The sequence below is a fragment of the Gastrolobium bilobum genome, unplaced genomic scaffold (assembly GCF_033153095.1).
Source record: "Gastrolobium bilobum isolate Gb01-03AN ecotype WA unplaced genomic scaffold, APGP_CSIRO_Gbil_v1 utg918, whole genome shotgun sequence".
NCBI lineage: Eukaryota > Viridiplantae > Streptophyta > Magnoliopsida > Fabales > Fabaceae > Gastrolobium > Gastrolobium bilobum.
The window spans coordinates 398,097-413,124 of NW_026898111.1; the positions used below are offsets into that span (position 1 = coordinate 398,097).

At 35.0% G+C, this 15,028-nt stretch overlaps 1 protein-coding gene across 1 annotated transcript; it reads left to right on the forward strand.

Moving 5' to 3' along the window:
• The first annotated feature begins 3,914 nt into the window (after nucleotides 1-3,914).
• Nucleotides 3,915-4,502, forward strand: LOC133312952 (protein RSI-1-like). The gene is made up of 3 exons (XM_061514249.1): nucleotides 3,915-3,989; nucleotides 4,103-4,133; nucleotides 4,321-4,502. The coding sequence occupies exons 1-3, from the start codon at nucleotides 3,915-3,917 to the stop codon at nucleotides 4,500-4,502; spliced, it is 288 nt and encodes a 95-aa protein (XP_061370233.1).
• The last annotated feature ends 10,526 nt before the right edge of the window (nucleotides 4,503-15,028 follow it).

Here is a 15,028-nt window from a genome sequence, read left to right on the forward strand (position 1 = left end):
TGTGTCTGCCGGAAAGAGAGCAAAAATCCTGTTACAGGACACTCATAAACCCCTATATATATATATATATATATATATATATATGGCATGTAACCTGGAGGTATCCCCGCTCAACCTCCTCCGTCCACCTTGCTCTCGGAGTACGACCCTAAAGCTAGCTTCTCATTGAAACACATGGTACATTGAACCACTGTCAATGGAGGAAGGGTGACACTAATATCTCTTCAATAGGGAGGTAGTAGCCCTCTGACCTCAAAGAATTTCAAGGAATTGCTTTAGCCAAGGTTTGAACCCTTGAGCACTCACTTTCCAAGTGAGTTACCCCGGGGGGTTAAGTAAAATATTATTCTAAATATACATGTCTATAGATATATAGTTTTGATCAGTGTTCTAAAACTCAGCCCGCTCATAGACTTGGTTGAGGTACTGGTAAGGGTGTAAATGGGCCAGGCTAGGCCGGGCTTTGACATTCCTAGCCTAAGCCTACGTAAAAAGTAGCTGGCCTATTGGGCTATTAAAGGCTTTGTTTATAGGCCAAACTTGACTATTTTTAAAAATTAGAAAGCCTGATATGGCCTACAAGCCTTGTAGGCCTCCCATTGCAGATACTGAGCAAAGAAAATAATTGTATAGAGCAAAGGAAATTCCATTCATGCATGCACTAATACTTCTCGTAAGAAATAAAAAATGACAAACAAGAAAGAGTCAATATAATACCCTAGCTCTAGAATGTATATCAGAGAGGAATTAGAGTAAAAGAAATGGAGAAAATAAGAAATAAATACAATTACTGGGTCAACCAAAGACGACGCTTAGAGACGAGAGTGAGAAGTTAGTTATAAGCGGCGATGCACAAAAGAAATTAGGATTGGTACTTTGCCACCTAGAATAAATATTTTATTTTAAAAATTAAATAGGCCAGCCTACAAGGCTTTAGGCCAGGCTTGACAAAGTTGGCCTATGGCCTATCTGTTAAAAAAGCTTTCTTATAAGTCTAAGCATACTCAACTTTTTTCAGAAAGGCCAAGCTCAACATAGGCCGGGATGTAGGCCAGGCCAGGCTAGCCTAGCCCATTTACACCATAAGTACTAGGTCTCTAGGTCATTTGTTCTATCAGTGGGTCACTGGTTCAATCGGTTTAATTAAATTTATATTAAATTATATAATAAATATATTGTAAGGTGCATTTTGACCAATCAAGGGTAGTTTAGTGATAAGTGATAATTCTACTCATTCTGATAGGCTGGGTTCGATTCCGTCAAAGGTGGAATATTTTGTCCTCAATTTATAGTAAATTATATAATATATATTATAAGATGCACTGTGACTAACAATTGGAAGTAGTCTAGTAATAAGTGATAACACTACTCACTTTCAGAGGTTGGATTTGACTGCATGACCCGATTCAACTGCATGACCGATCCAATGAACAGCTCGAATCGATACCCTCATCGAGTTACCTCCGGGTTTTAAAACACCGGTTTTGGTTCGATTTTGAATGGCTGTATTTTTAAATCTAGATATAAAAATTGACCCAATCCAAGTTTTTCATTTCATTTTTTTTTGGTGAACGTTTTTCATTTTATTTATTCATTCTACAATTTTTTATTAGAATTTTTTTAAGTTCTAATTAAAGTTATTAACTCAAAACCTTAAGAAATTAAATTCATCGAATCATTTCACTTATATACATTATACTTAGTTCATTCTTTTCTGGTATAATTTTTTTTTATTACTTACCCTTGAATTTCAAACATTATATGCTCTCCTGTCTCCAAGATTTTTGCTCATATGGGTGGCATTGTTATTTGAAAACTGAATGACCCATTTAAAACATTCACATTAAGTGGCATAAATCATGGCCTCGATTGAATTAAAGCTCCCTTGCTGTCGGCAAAATAAATACGCCATAAATTATAGAAAGCTTTGACAACGTGCTCAATGGGATTTTAACTGCCGAAATTCGTTTTAGTAGCTTACTTACCGAGAAAGATAATAAACGGTGAACAATTAGGATTCCTCGTAACGGTTCGCGCTCTGGATTGAATCGATTTTGAAAGCAAAAATTATCTGATTCAATCATTTTGGTTTGATCATGTAATCATCTATTCTATTTGGATTTTTTTTTTAAATCCGATCTGATACAATCCAATTTTTTTCGGTTTGAATTGGATCGGTTTTAAGTTTTTTGAAAATCCTAAAATTTGTTTCATGATTATTGTACAAATAACTTATTTTGTATATATTGACTTTGCAACTTTTTTTTGTTGAAATGAAAAAGCATCAAACTATAATATAGTTTTTTTTTTTTTTTTGCAATGAGATATTAAGCTCTACATAGATGAAATTTTGTTGATGAGACGTGACTAAATTGTTTCTTGGGTTTAGTTGATGGGTTAATGGGTCTTAGGTTTAGAAATTTTTGGGCTATGATTCGGGAAAGATCCAAGTAGGTAGAGGGGAATTAATATATTGGATCGATTTTCATTAACCAATCCGAAAACTGATCCAATCCCATTAAAATTTGTGATTTTTTTTCGATTTTCAGTTTATTCGGTTATCTGTTTTCCGGTTCGGTCACCGCAGTTTGAATCGGTTTGGATTGGTAGATGAACACTCCTATTACAAGGCTATGCAGAAATCTGATATGATGATGTAGTTAATTTAACACTTAACCTTAAGAATCTTCTTTTATGAAGTACAACTAGCTCATAAGTTATGAAAAAATGCTGGAAAATTTATACATAAGGTTTGTCAAATTGCATGTGATCAATACGTAATGTTAATCATATAGTAGTTGTTAATTCATATAAATCAACGAATTCAACAATAAGCCCATGTTCACTCACATGTGCACCCTTACAACGTGAGGGCTTGTACTCGGATTGTAGCTTTAAATTATAAGAACTTATAAAAAAGAAAGAAATCAAAAAAAAATTCAGACTTCTTATCCAATTATATAATCGCCTAACAACCTTTTAATATTATTGATTACACTTACACAATTATTTTCCACAACTCTGTAGGGGTATTCTTAATTTTTATTGTGGCCATAAAGAAGAAAATAAACCAATTAGCAGCATGTTACCTAGTTGACAAAAAGCGAATAAAAAGGAAGCAACAAACATGCCGATTTTATCGCTTATTTTCTCAGTCAAGCATCGTTTGTATGTTCTCACCCCTTGCCTTAAAAAAAATCTTACAACACTTTTTTTATCTTGGTATTTTAATGATGAAATTAGATTACTTGTTTTTTTTTTTTTGAGAGTAGAAAGATGTGTTTGTTGGAATTAATTTTTTTATAAATAAAAAGTTTAATTTGAAAATATGTGTCATTTCGTCATGAATGGATGTGTACATTAATCCCTGAATGAGTGTATCTTTTCAATCGTGATCCTAATTTTTTATAAAGTAAAGCCCTTTTGTTCAAAACACACTGTACTCATTTTAATCTTTTACAACAATAAAATTGGTCACCTGATTTCTATGAAATTTAAAATAGACCCATTTTAGTCCTTTTGAGAGGCTGATGCCGATTTTTTTTGAATTTGTGAGGGACCACAATTTCAACTAAATGGGTCCACTTTGAATTCTTATGGACCTCCACACTAATTTTTTTTTAAGAGACTAAAATGAGAACCATATTTTTTTGTTAGTACTCCAAAAAGAGACTTTACACTTTTTTATATTTCTCTCTTCTAACATGCACCTAAAAAATGCAAAGGATTCAATCCTAGATTTTGATTAACCTCCAAGCTACTCCTTGATTCCTATAAATACAGACTCAATTCCCTATGTTGCTTCACTCATCTTCCATACACTGTTGTGAGAGAAGGGTAATTGACTTTTTCAAGTCATTCCTTTTGTTTATCTTTTCTTTAAGAAGAAAGTGAGCTCTTCGCTTTTCACAGCAATGGCAGGTCGTCCGTACTCAATCTTGGTCATTCTCTCTTTGCTTCTTTTGGTTACGTTCTCTGATGTGACTAAGGTAATTTATTATTCATATTATGGTTAAAGCGTATGCATGCAATTTATTTAACTTCAAAATAAGAATCCAATTGTTTTAACTCTCCCAATGTTTTATGTGTAATGCTTGAGCAGGTTTATGGACTAGCAAAACTTCGCCCTTCAGGTATTTTCAATCATAATGTGTATCCACCAATTTTGGGTCTTCCAATTTTGCATTGAAGAAACCATAATTTAGAACAAAAAAAAAAAAAAACTTAATTTGTATAGTTCTGTTTTAGCCTTTAATTAACCAAGTCTTTAAGGGAACTACTAATTGTGTGTGTGTGTGTGTGTGTGCAATTACACTGCAGACTGCAAACCAAAGTGCACTTACCGTTGTTCAGCAACACATCACAAGAAGCCATGCATGTTTTACTGCCTGAAATGCTGTGCCAAATGCCTCTGTGTTCCTCCTGGTACATATGGGAACAAGCAAGTTTGCCCTTGCTACAACAACTGGAAGACACAGTCAGGAGGACCCAAATGCCCTTAAATCTCTCTCTTCAATTCATATATAATAAATATTATTTAAGCACTGGAATAATAATAATAATCTAATAAATCTGCAGCAATTCTGTTCTTTCTATATGGCAAGTAATGCTGCCGTTTGGAACTTGAGCATGTTTTTTAGTTATGTTCACTTCTGATTCTCATGGGGAAACGTTTTTTAGTTTACTGTAATTTGATATGCTGCAATTGTACTATTCATTCTTGGTTCTGAAATATGGAAAGGATGATATGTTATCGATTAGTATTGATTGGTTTTTATTCTCAATTTTTTTTTTATCTTGTTATATTAACATTACATATTTATTTATTTATTTATTCAATGGTATATCATTTTTTTAGAAGAATTAACGATATGTCATTAAAAGTCATTACAACATGGTTAAATACTGCACTCTTTTTTAATATCCAAACCGATTTAAATTGATTCATACTAGGGACAGCTCTTTCCATATTATTATTTTTATTATTAAAACTAGAATTCGAGATCTCTAATTAAAGAAAATAAATTTATTATCACTTAAATCATAATTATTTATGCACATTTTATTTTTAAGTTACATAATTTGACGATTACATGAAAGAATGAATATTGACAAGCGCCACTTCAATTCAAAATCTTAAGATTTTGGGTGAGGCTAAATTAATTATTTTATATTTCTTTAATATACCCCCTCACGCAAGAGCCATTTGGGCTCGAAGCATGACACAAGCCCATTCTTTTAGTTTGCCTTGTGCTTTCTTAATTTCACCTGAAAGCGGGGGCAATGAGGATCGAACTCGTGACCTCGTGTTCATTGAAGCTCCGATACCATAATAAGCATCATTTCAACCCAAAACTTTAAGGTATTTGGTGAGGCTAAATTAATTATTTTATATCTCTCTAACAAATATTGCAATATATATATATATATATATATATATATAAATATATATATATTTAATCGTTTAAAAATAAATAATATTTGCAGCTTGTTAATATTATAAACATTATTATATGATCATTTCCTTTCGACATACCTAGAAGTAGGAGTGTAAATAAGCTAGTCAGATTAGGTTTTGGCATAAATAGGTTAAGTTTATATGAAATATTTTGAACTTGGTTTGACCTATTAATTTGGTGTACATTATAGGTTTGATCTTGTCTATATTTAAAAATCAAAATGTATGACCTAGACATATTAGTATGTTTAAGCCTACGAATCTTTAATAATTATCAAAGTTACAAAATATATATACATATATAATAAATTTGTATTAGTTAAAATTATATAAATAATTATTTATTTTATTTTAATTAAAATAAATAATACGACGTATAGGTCAATCTTTGTAAAAGGAAATGTTTTCTAAACAAGTTTTTTTTTGAGGTCCAAGTCTATTTTATTTTACTAAATATATTAGCTCGGTCAAACCTAACCTAATTAGACCGAATTATAATCACTTAATAGACCATTTGATCCATTTAAATCCCTACATGGAAGTTATGTGTGAGGAAGAACTTGCAATTTGAAACTAATTGGAATCTACTGGTTTATTTTTCTTGCCATGGTTAAGACTTAAGACAGCCACTAATATGAATTAAAAAAAATAAAAATTCAAGGAAGAACTTGCAATTTGAAACTAATTGGAATCTACTGGTTTATTTTACTTGCCATGGTTAAGACTTAAGACAGCCACTAATATGAATTAAAAAAAAAAAAATTCAACGTTGTGTGTTTTCTGTTGAGAAAAATTCTTACTATTCATATATGCAAATTATTTTAAGAATGAATAGGGTTATATTTACAATCTCTTTCAATTTATTTTGCCACCATTAGATTAACTCCAAATTTATGGTTCCTAAATTTTCTTCTCTCTCTAATCTCACACCACGTTCCCTTATTTATAGGGATTTGACACAGCAACCTTCCTTCTCTTTCGTCTCACCTTCTCACACTTTCTTCCCCCATGCAACATGTTAGAAAGAACATCGTATTTTTCAAATTTGGAGAGTATGGTATAAGCCCTTTTCCCATTCAAATGGATACTGTTGAGATGTATAGTCCCACATTGGTTGTATGAACAACTAATGTGGAGTTTATAAGGCCTTGGGCACTCTCACCCTTTGAGCTAGCTTTTGGGATGGTGTATCCCAAGGTTCTTTGCATGGTATCAGAGCTTGAGTGACTACAAGGTCACAAGTTCGATCCTCACCGCCCCCACTTTAAAGTGAAATTAAAATAACCAAAATTGGGCCTGTACATAATTGTTGCGTATAATCGGCAAGTGCACCGATCGTACCAAGTAATAAAAGATGAGTAAGAATATAATCCCACGAGGATTGAGGCACCGAAATTATTTTAACTATTCTTTCCATGTTGGATGAATAAAAGTTGATTTGAGAATGTATGTGATTGTAAAAATTGAGAACTATTCAAAAGATAATTTTGAAAACTTAAGAATAAAAGATTAAGGTTGAGAAAAATATTTAAAAAGCTATTGCAGTAAAGGACGCCAACACCTTTTCGATCCCCACTTTGTAATATTAATTAATGTTTACATTTATTTACCCATTGATCAAACAATTCACCATCTATCAATTAATTAGTTAAGCCCTAATTCCTTAGTGATCTTAACTTTATTAACCCTATTAGAACCCTAATCCCTTAGAAATTTCTTTTCAAGTTAATCCTTAAAACCAGTGAATTTTCCACGTTTGCAGTTCATGTCTGACAATTCACGAACTGTTATTTTACCCTGTGTTAGGAACTAGAATCTCAATATTCCTATTGAAAACCATAACCCTCGCAATCCTAATAGAGTGATCAATTCTAGAAGAATTATAAGATGAAGAACAGGATAAAATAAATGCAATTGAAATAATTAAATATAAAAATTAACCAAACTACAAGGGGTTCACATCAAGGGTTGTGACCCTTACCACAATCATAAAAGACTAGTCAGACATATTCATGTCTGACAATTCAATGTTTAGAAAAGAATTCATAAAAGGAAATAATATAACCAGAAAATTTGGAGAAGAAACTTGCTCCGCCTTCTGCCTTCGTGTTCTTCTCTATGCAAAAGTTTTTTTTTTCTTGAGCTCTGAGTCTCTTTTTATAACCAACAATTCAATCAGGTCAAAATCTCCCGAGAGATTTTATTTTTCTTTTCGTTTTTGTCCAAATTTTCAATCGGATACTGAAATCACGAAGACCGCGCCATCCGCGCCAATTTCACGTTATCCGCGCGGGCGATTAATGAGGATTGCTTTGTTTGGCGCTAATAGCGAGAAAACCACGCTATTAGCATGAAACGTCAGGGGCTTTCTCTTAATGGCGCGACTTGGTGTGAATTTTGGCAAGAGTTGGCGCCATTAGCTTGAAGTTGACGCTAATGGCGTCAACTTGGCGCAACCAGCGTGGGAGTGCAGTGGTTCTTCATTTTCACGCCATTTGCATGAAATCCACGCTAATAGCTTCAAGTTGTTTTTCTTCCTGAGTTCTCATGCCATGAAAGGCCGTGGAGTGTTGTTTGTAACAGTCATTTTTCCATGCTTTCCTCCTATAAAAATATCAAATCAGAGTGAAAGTGTGCCTGAAGTTAAATTGTCAATAATTCACTAAAATCATGCTATTTATCACTGAATTACTGTCAAATCCTTATTCTTTTTACGCTGAAATATCTATATGCTGAAGGCACATCAAACAATTCCCAGATTTAGACATTGCAGTCCCCAGCAATAAATAATGTCAAACATCACGCAACAAGGATTAACTCTGTAAGAAGAATTTATGTCACTAATGCAATTTTCTACATTGAAGAAATTCATAGTAATAATGCTATGCATGAGTGAATTCCAAGTTGAGAATCTCAAGAATCACTTTTGGTATAAGGAATTAGAATCCAGTTTGATCACTTCTTACAAGGATAATCATTGCACTTGTCACTCTTGCGTATTGGGTTCAACTCTCAATCCATCAGCGCAATAAGACTACCATAAGCTTGATCCTGTTCTCAAGTCCCTAAAGATGAGAAACATGTAAAACATGCACAATTAGATCCAAAGGTCTTCTCAGGGTTGTAACTTGGCTTAGGCTAAGGTAGGAATATGTAGGAAAGTGGCTACTTTTTACTGTGTATGAGATTGAAACACAATTATTTATTTTCAGTTGTTCACACTCAGACACAATTTTACTCAGTCCTTTCCTTTCTATTCATACTTTTTCTTTTTCTTCTTCTTCTTGACCTTTCCATACTTTTTTCGTTGATATGCAACTTGTTCATTTTGTTCTTTTTCTCTTTGGTCTCAGCTTTTGCTTTTCCCATCACTTTAACTTCTGTGAACTTTTTCCTTGAATTTCTATGATTAGCGCTTCAATCTCATTCAGGATATACTGACAGGGAGATAAGTTAAGTGTTTATGGTGAAATCCAACAAGAGACAGGCTAAAGCTCAAAGGGGCTAACAATGAAAATTTTTCAGGACAGCTATTTGGCCAAGTAGTTAACAAGAAAGAATTGCCTTTATCATTTCAGATCATGCATGTATTACAGAGAAACAGATCAAGTTCTAGAGTATTATCACAGTGAGGCCTCTCTAAAAAATTTTTACTGTATAGGCTCAAACCTCACGGCTGTGCAATCAAACTAGAATCTAAATTCCATTATCATCACATATCAACTGCAACTCTCAACAAAGAATTCAATCAAATGAGCAATGACAACTCTTATACCTCAATGGATTACTCATAACATTTATCCATTATGACTTCTCACACAGTATCTTATATGCTCTCTAATATTTAATCATTTTATTGCATGAGTAGCTAACACAGATCCAGGTATGTTGCTCAGAGAATTTCATTTATCAAAACAAAAATAACAAAAGAGAATGAGACAAAAAGGTTCAGATATCTCCCCTGATTCAGAAAATTGTTCTGTTAAATGTCTTTCTGTGTGGTTCCTCTGTGTCGCATGTGGTGTGCCCAATTCCCAGATTTAGAGGATTGCTGTCCCCAACAATAAAACTAAACTAGTCGAAGAATTTCTGCGCAAGTAGAACACACACATGTAAAATATCAAGCAGAAAATAGCATGACCAATGTACTGGAGAGTTACAAAACCAAAGACCAAATAACTGCAACTCTGACTCCAAACTAACTCTTTCAAAAATTTAAAAGACTCAACATAATTAAATAAGAAAATGACTCAAAAATTATTGGGTTGCCTCCCAACTAGCGCTTGTTTAACGTCACGAGCCTGACGTATCCTCTGTGATTATGGTGGTTGGAAGCACGCCACCATTGATGACCCAATCTTCTTGGTCCAGTATTGTGTCTTTCCATAATAATCATATGCACGTGATTGAGGATGAAGGTTCTCAGGAACTTTAAACTTAGTCTTCACATGCTTTTCCTTACTCCTAAATTTTTCCATCTTAACCTTTGGCTTGCTTTCTTCATGCCGCTGATGGACTTTCTTCATTGTGGGATTTAGTCTTCTCTGAAGCTGTTTCACTGGTTTAACATTGTCTTCCATCAAAATCTTGTGAGTACAGAAAGAAGGATTGATGCCCTTCAAATCAGAGATAGACCACCCAATAGTTGTCTTGTGCTCCTTGAGTACTTTCAACAGCTTCTTCTCTTTATCCACAGACAACTCTTTATTGATGATAACAGGATATTTCTTTTCATCTCCCAAGAAGGCATACTTCAGAGTTTCAGTAACTCTTTCTATTCTTTTTCTGGTACAGCTGTAACTAGATCATTTTCTTTCTTTTCTAGCACATCAAAAACAATCTCTACCTCTTCTTGTGGAGCACTTCATCTCGAGCCTTCAACTCTTCTTCAAGCTCTTGATAATCACTTTTCGCTTCCATAACCACCTCTTCCAATACATCAAGTCTGAAGCAGTCATTCTGGTCAGATGAGTTCTTCATAGCATCAAACACATTGATTGTGATTGTCTCATCATTCATCCTTAACTCGAGCTTTCGTTTTTCTACATCAATCATAGCTCGAGCTGTGGCCAAGAACGACCTACCCAATAGAAGAGGTATTTCACTCTCCTCCTCCATGTCCAACACAATGAAATCAGCAAGAAAGATGAACTTGTCAACTTTAACAAGGACATCCTTTATGACTCCATGAGGTTTCCTCAAGGAACGGTCAGCAAGCTGTAGAGAGACCATGGTTGGCTTCAACTCAGAAATTCCCAATGACTTGCATATTGACAATGGCATCAGATTGACGCTTTCTCCAAGATCACAAAGTGCCCGGCCAACATTAGTGTTGCCTATCGCAATTGGAATGTTGAAACTCCCAGGATCTCAAAGCTTTGGTGGGAACTTCTTCTGTATAATAGCACTGCACTCTTCAGTAAGTGCTACTGTCTCACATTCCTGCAACCTATGCTTTCTAGACAACAAATCTTTCAAGAATTTAGCATAGTTAGACATATTAGCTAAATCTTCGGCAAAAGGAATATTAATATGCAACTTTTTAAACATATCTAAAAACCTGGCATACTGTTGCTTCTGTGCTTGTTGCTTGAGCTTCATAGGATAAGGAGGTTTCTCAAAACGAGAAAAATCCATCGATTTCTTTGGAGCTTCAACAGCTTTCTCCTTTGCTTCTCCTGTTTCTTGCCTTGCAGGTTCTTCTTTCTCACTGGCAGGTGCTTCCACTTCTTTCTCACTCTCGGGCTCAATTATTGGCTCATTAACTTTCTTTTGCTGAACCAATTTTGGCTTGCCTTATGGAGTGATCACAATCCCACTCCTGTTTACAATGGACTTGCAGTCCTCCTTTGGATTTACAATTGTATCTCCGGGGAACTGTCCTTGAGCTCTTTCAGCCAACTGCCTAGACAATTGGCCTATCTGACTCTCCAAGTTTCGGATGGAAGCATCCTGGTTCTTGTGGTAGGCTCTTGTCTCATTTATGTGATCATTAGTGGTTTTGGACAGTTGTATCATCGCTTTCTCCAATTCGGATGGCTCCTTTTGTGGCAGAGGAGGAGGTTGCAGATAATTGTTGGATTTATAATCCAAGCCGCTCCCTTGATTCCTCCTTTGAAAGTTGTTCCCTTGGCCGCCATTCTGATTCCTTTGGTAACCTTGGGTATTCTGTGGTGGCCTTGGGTCATATCAAATTCCATTGACTTGGAATGGTTCAGCTCCATTGAGTGTAGGGCACTCATTAGTATCATGCGGCTCCTTGCAATACTCACAGTCAAATACATTAGCCTTGGATGTTGAGAGCTGCATCTTGTCGAGCTTGACATTCAAACTAGCCAACTGCTGTGAAATCACCTTTTGCTCCGTTAATGAAGCATCATTGCTCCCCAGTTGCAAAATTCCTTTCTTGAGTTGAGCTGGCTGGACTGGATGAACTTCTGTTGAAGCATTATCGTTTCGAGCCATATAATCAATCAGTTCCAGGGTTTCAACTGCCGTCTTCTTTCCTATGGTCCCACGGCTGAACCATTGACAACCATCCTGGTATCTGGTGTCATCCCATTATGGAAGACTCTGACCTTCTTCTCATCTAGAAAGTCATATTGAGGGAACTTTTTGATTAGTTCCTGAAATCTGGTCCAGGATGCACAAAGAGTCTCTCATGGCTGCTGAATGAAGTTGGTGATTTCGTTCACCAACTTGTTGTACTTTTCCCGAGAAAAATGCTCAGCAAAGAACTTAGCTGCCTAGTCGTCTCATGTTCGGATACTGTTAGGAGCTTGTCGATCTAGCCATCTGAGGGTTTTTCCGGTCAAAGCAAAAGGAAACAGCCTGAGTCTGATTACATCGTCAGACACTCCATGATGCTTGGTGGTGTCACAAATTCTTAGAAATCTGTCCATAAAGTCGTGAGGATCTTCATAATCCTCCCCACCAAAAGGAGTCTTCTCCACCAAGGTAATCAGCCAAGGTTGGATGTCATAGTTGTTGGCATCTATCTGTGGCCTGACAATGCTAGAGTTCGGCCGAGTGAACATGGGAGCTAGAATCGACTCCATCAAATCTGTTGCAGGAGGTGGAGGAAGATTACTAGCAGCCATCACTGGTTCTGTGTGTGGCTTAAAACTTGAAGATTCTTCTTGCTTCTTTTGCTTGGCTTGCTTCCGATTTTTCTTTGCAGTTTTCTCGATTTCTGGATCAAACTGAAAAGAATCTCGATCTACTTTACCTCGCATAAACTACAGCAAAAAGATCAGTAACAAAACAAAATCCAATCAAGAAATTCAAAAGTTAAGAATAAAATTGGCGTAGTCAATCCCCTACAACGGCGCCAAAAACTTGTTGCGTATAATCGGCAAGTGCACCAATCGTACCAAGTAATAAAAGATGAGTAAGAATATCGTCCCACGAGGATTGAGGCACCGAAATTATTTTAACTATTCTTTCCTTGTTGGATGAATAAAAGTTGATTTGAGAATGTTTGTGATTGTAAAAATTGAGAACTATTCAAAAGACAACTTTGAAAACTTAAGAATAAAAGATTAAGGTTGAGAAAAATATTTAAAAAGCTATTGCAGTAAAGGACGCAAACACCTTTCCGATCCCCACCTTGTAATATTAATTAATGTTTACATTTATTTACCCATTAATCAAATAATTCACCATCTATCAATTAATTAGTTAAGCCCTAATTCCTTAGTGATCTTAACTTTATTAACCCTATTAGAACCCTAATCCCTTAGAAATTCCTTTTCAAGTTAATCCTTAAAACCAGTGAATTTTCCATGTTTGCAGTTCATGTAGCCTATCCCTAGTGCGTACATGAACTGTTATTTTACCCTCAGGAACTAGGATCTCAATATTCCTATTGAAAACCATAACCCTCGTAATCCTAATAGAGTGATCAATTCTAGAAGAATTATAAGATGAAGAACAGGATAAAATAAATGCAATTGAAATAATTAAATATAAAAATTAACCAAACTACAAGGGGTTCACATCAAGGGTTGTGACCCTTACCACAATCATAAAAGACTAGCCAGACATATTCATGTCTGACAATTTAATGTTTAGAAAAGAATTCATAAAAGAAAATAATATAACCAGAAAATTTGGAGAAGAAACTTGCTCCGCCTTCTGCCTTCGTGTTCTTCTCTGTGCAAAAGTTGTTTTTTTCTTGAGCTCTGAGTCTCTTTTTATAACCAACAATTCAATCAGGTCAAAATCTCCCGAGAGATTTTATTTTTCTTTCCGTTTTTGTCCAAATTTGCAATCGGATACTGAAATCACGAAGACCGCGCCATCCACGCCAATTTCACGCTATCCGCGCGGGCGATTAATGAGGATTGCTTTATTTGGCGCTAATAGCGTGAAAACCACGCTATTAGCGTGAAGCGTCAGGGGCTTTCTCTTAATGGCGCGACTTGGCATGAATTTTGGCAAGAGTTGGCGCCATTGGCTTGAAGTTGACACTAATGGCGTCAACTTAGCGCAACCAGCGTGGGAGTGTAGTGGTTCTTCATTTTCACGCCATTTGCATAAAATTCATGCTAATAGCTTCAAGTTGTTTTTCTTCCTGAGTTCTCACGCCATGAAAGGTCGTGGAGTGTTGTTTGTAACTGTCATTTTTCTATGCTTTCCTCCTATAAAAATATCAAATCAGAGTGAAAGTGTGCCTGAAGATAAATTGTCAATAATTCACTAAAATCATGCTATTTGTCACTGAATTACTGTCAAATCCTTATTCTTTTTACGCTGAAATATCTATATGCTGAAGGCACATCAATAATCCATGCTTCAAGCCCAATAGGCTCTCGTGTGAGGGCGCGTGTTGAGATATATAGTCCCACATTAGTTGTATGGGCAACTAATGTGGAGTTTATAAGGCCTTGGACACTCCCACACTTTAAGCTAGCTTTTGGGGTGATGTATCTCAAGGTTCTTTACAGATACAATAATGAAATCTGGATTCAATGGATTCAGTTCTTGCTAATGTCAACCAATTGTTATGTTGTATTATGTTATATATTTCTCCAAAGTTGGAATTTTTTTTTTATCAGTTGGAAAATTGTAATGTTCACTCCGAGAACGGCTTATGTTGAAGTAGTGGGTACAAAATAATCCAATAGCATCAATAACTACGGGAGTATTGGGAGGATTTATTGAGAGATATACGTGAATATGTGTATTGCGAACTACTTGCATTTTAAAGTTTAATAACTTTGTATTCCAAAAAAAAAAAAGTTTAATAACTTTAAAGGGGAATGTTATATTTACAAACTTTTTTTCTTACAAATTATATTAAGTATGACTGGTCAGACTTCAATCAAGAGTGTATGACCTATAAGACATAACATAATGTAATTTGTAAGAGTTTGTAAACAAAAAATTTGTAAATATAACATTTCCCAACTTTAAAATAGGTTTTAAGAGAAACTTTTTTGTTTGTAAATATAAACCTCCTTTTTGGCTGTTGGCTTGTTGCCTTTTTCAGTGAGGGCTTTAACTTTGATAATCTTTGCTTAAAATTTAGTTGACTTTTGTCATAAGCATTTTGTCATGCGTAGAATA

What these genes read in the sequence shown, in the direction of transcription:
- LOC133312952 (XM_061514249.1), top strand. Translation starts at nt 3,915, where the DNA reads ATGGCAGGTCGTCCGTACTCAATCTTGGTCATTCTCTCTTTGCTTCTT. An exon ending in CGTTCTCTGATGTGACTAAG is followed by an intron (nt 3,990 to 4,102) that starts GTAATTTATTAT and finishes ATGCTTGAGCAG; the next exon opens with GTTTATGGACTAGCAAAACT. An exon ending in AGCAAAACTTCGCCCTTCAG is followed by an intron (nt 4,134 to 4,320) that starts GTATTTTCAATC and finishes ATTACACTGCAG; the next exon opens with ACTGCAAACCAAAGTGCACT.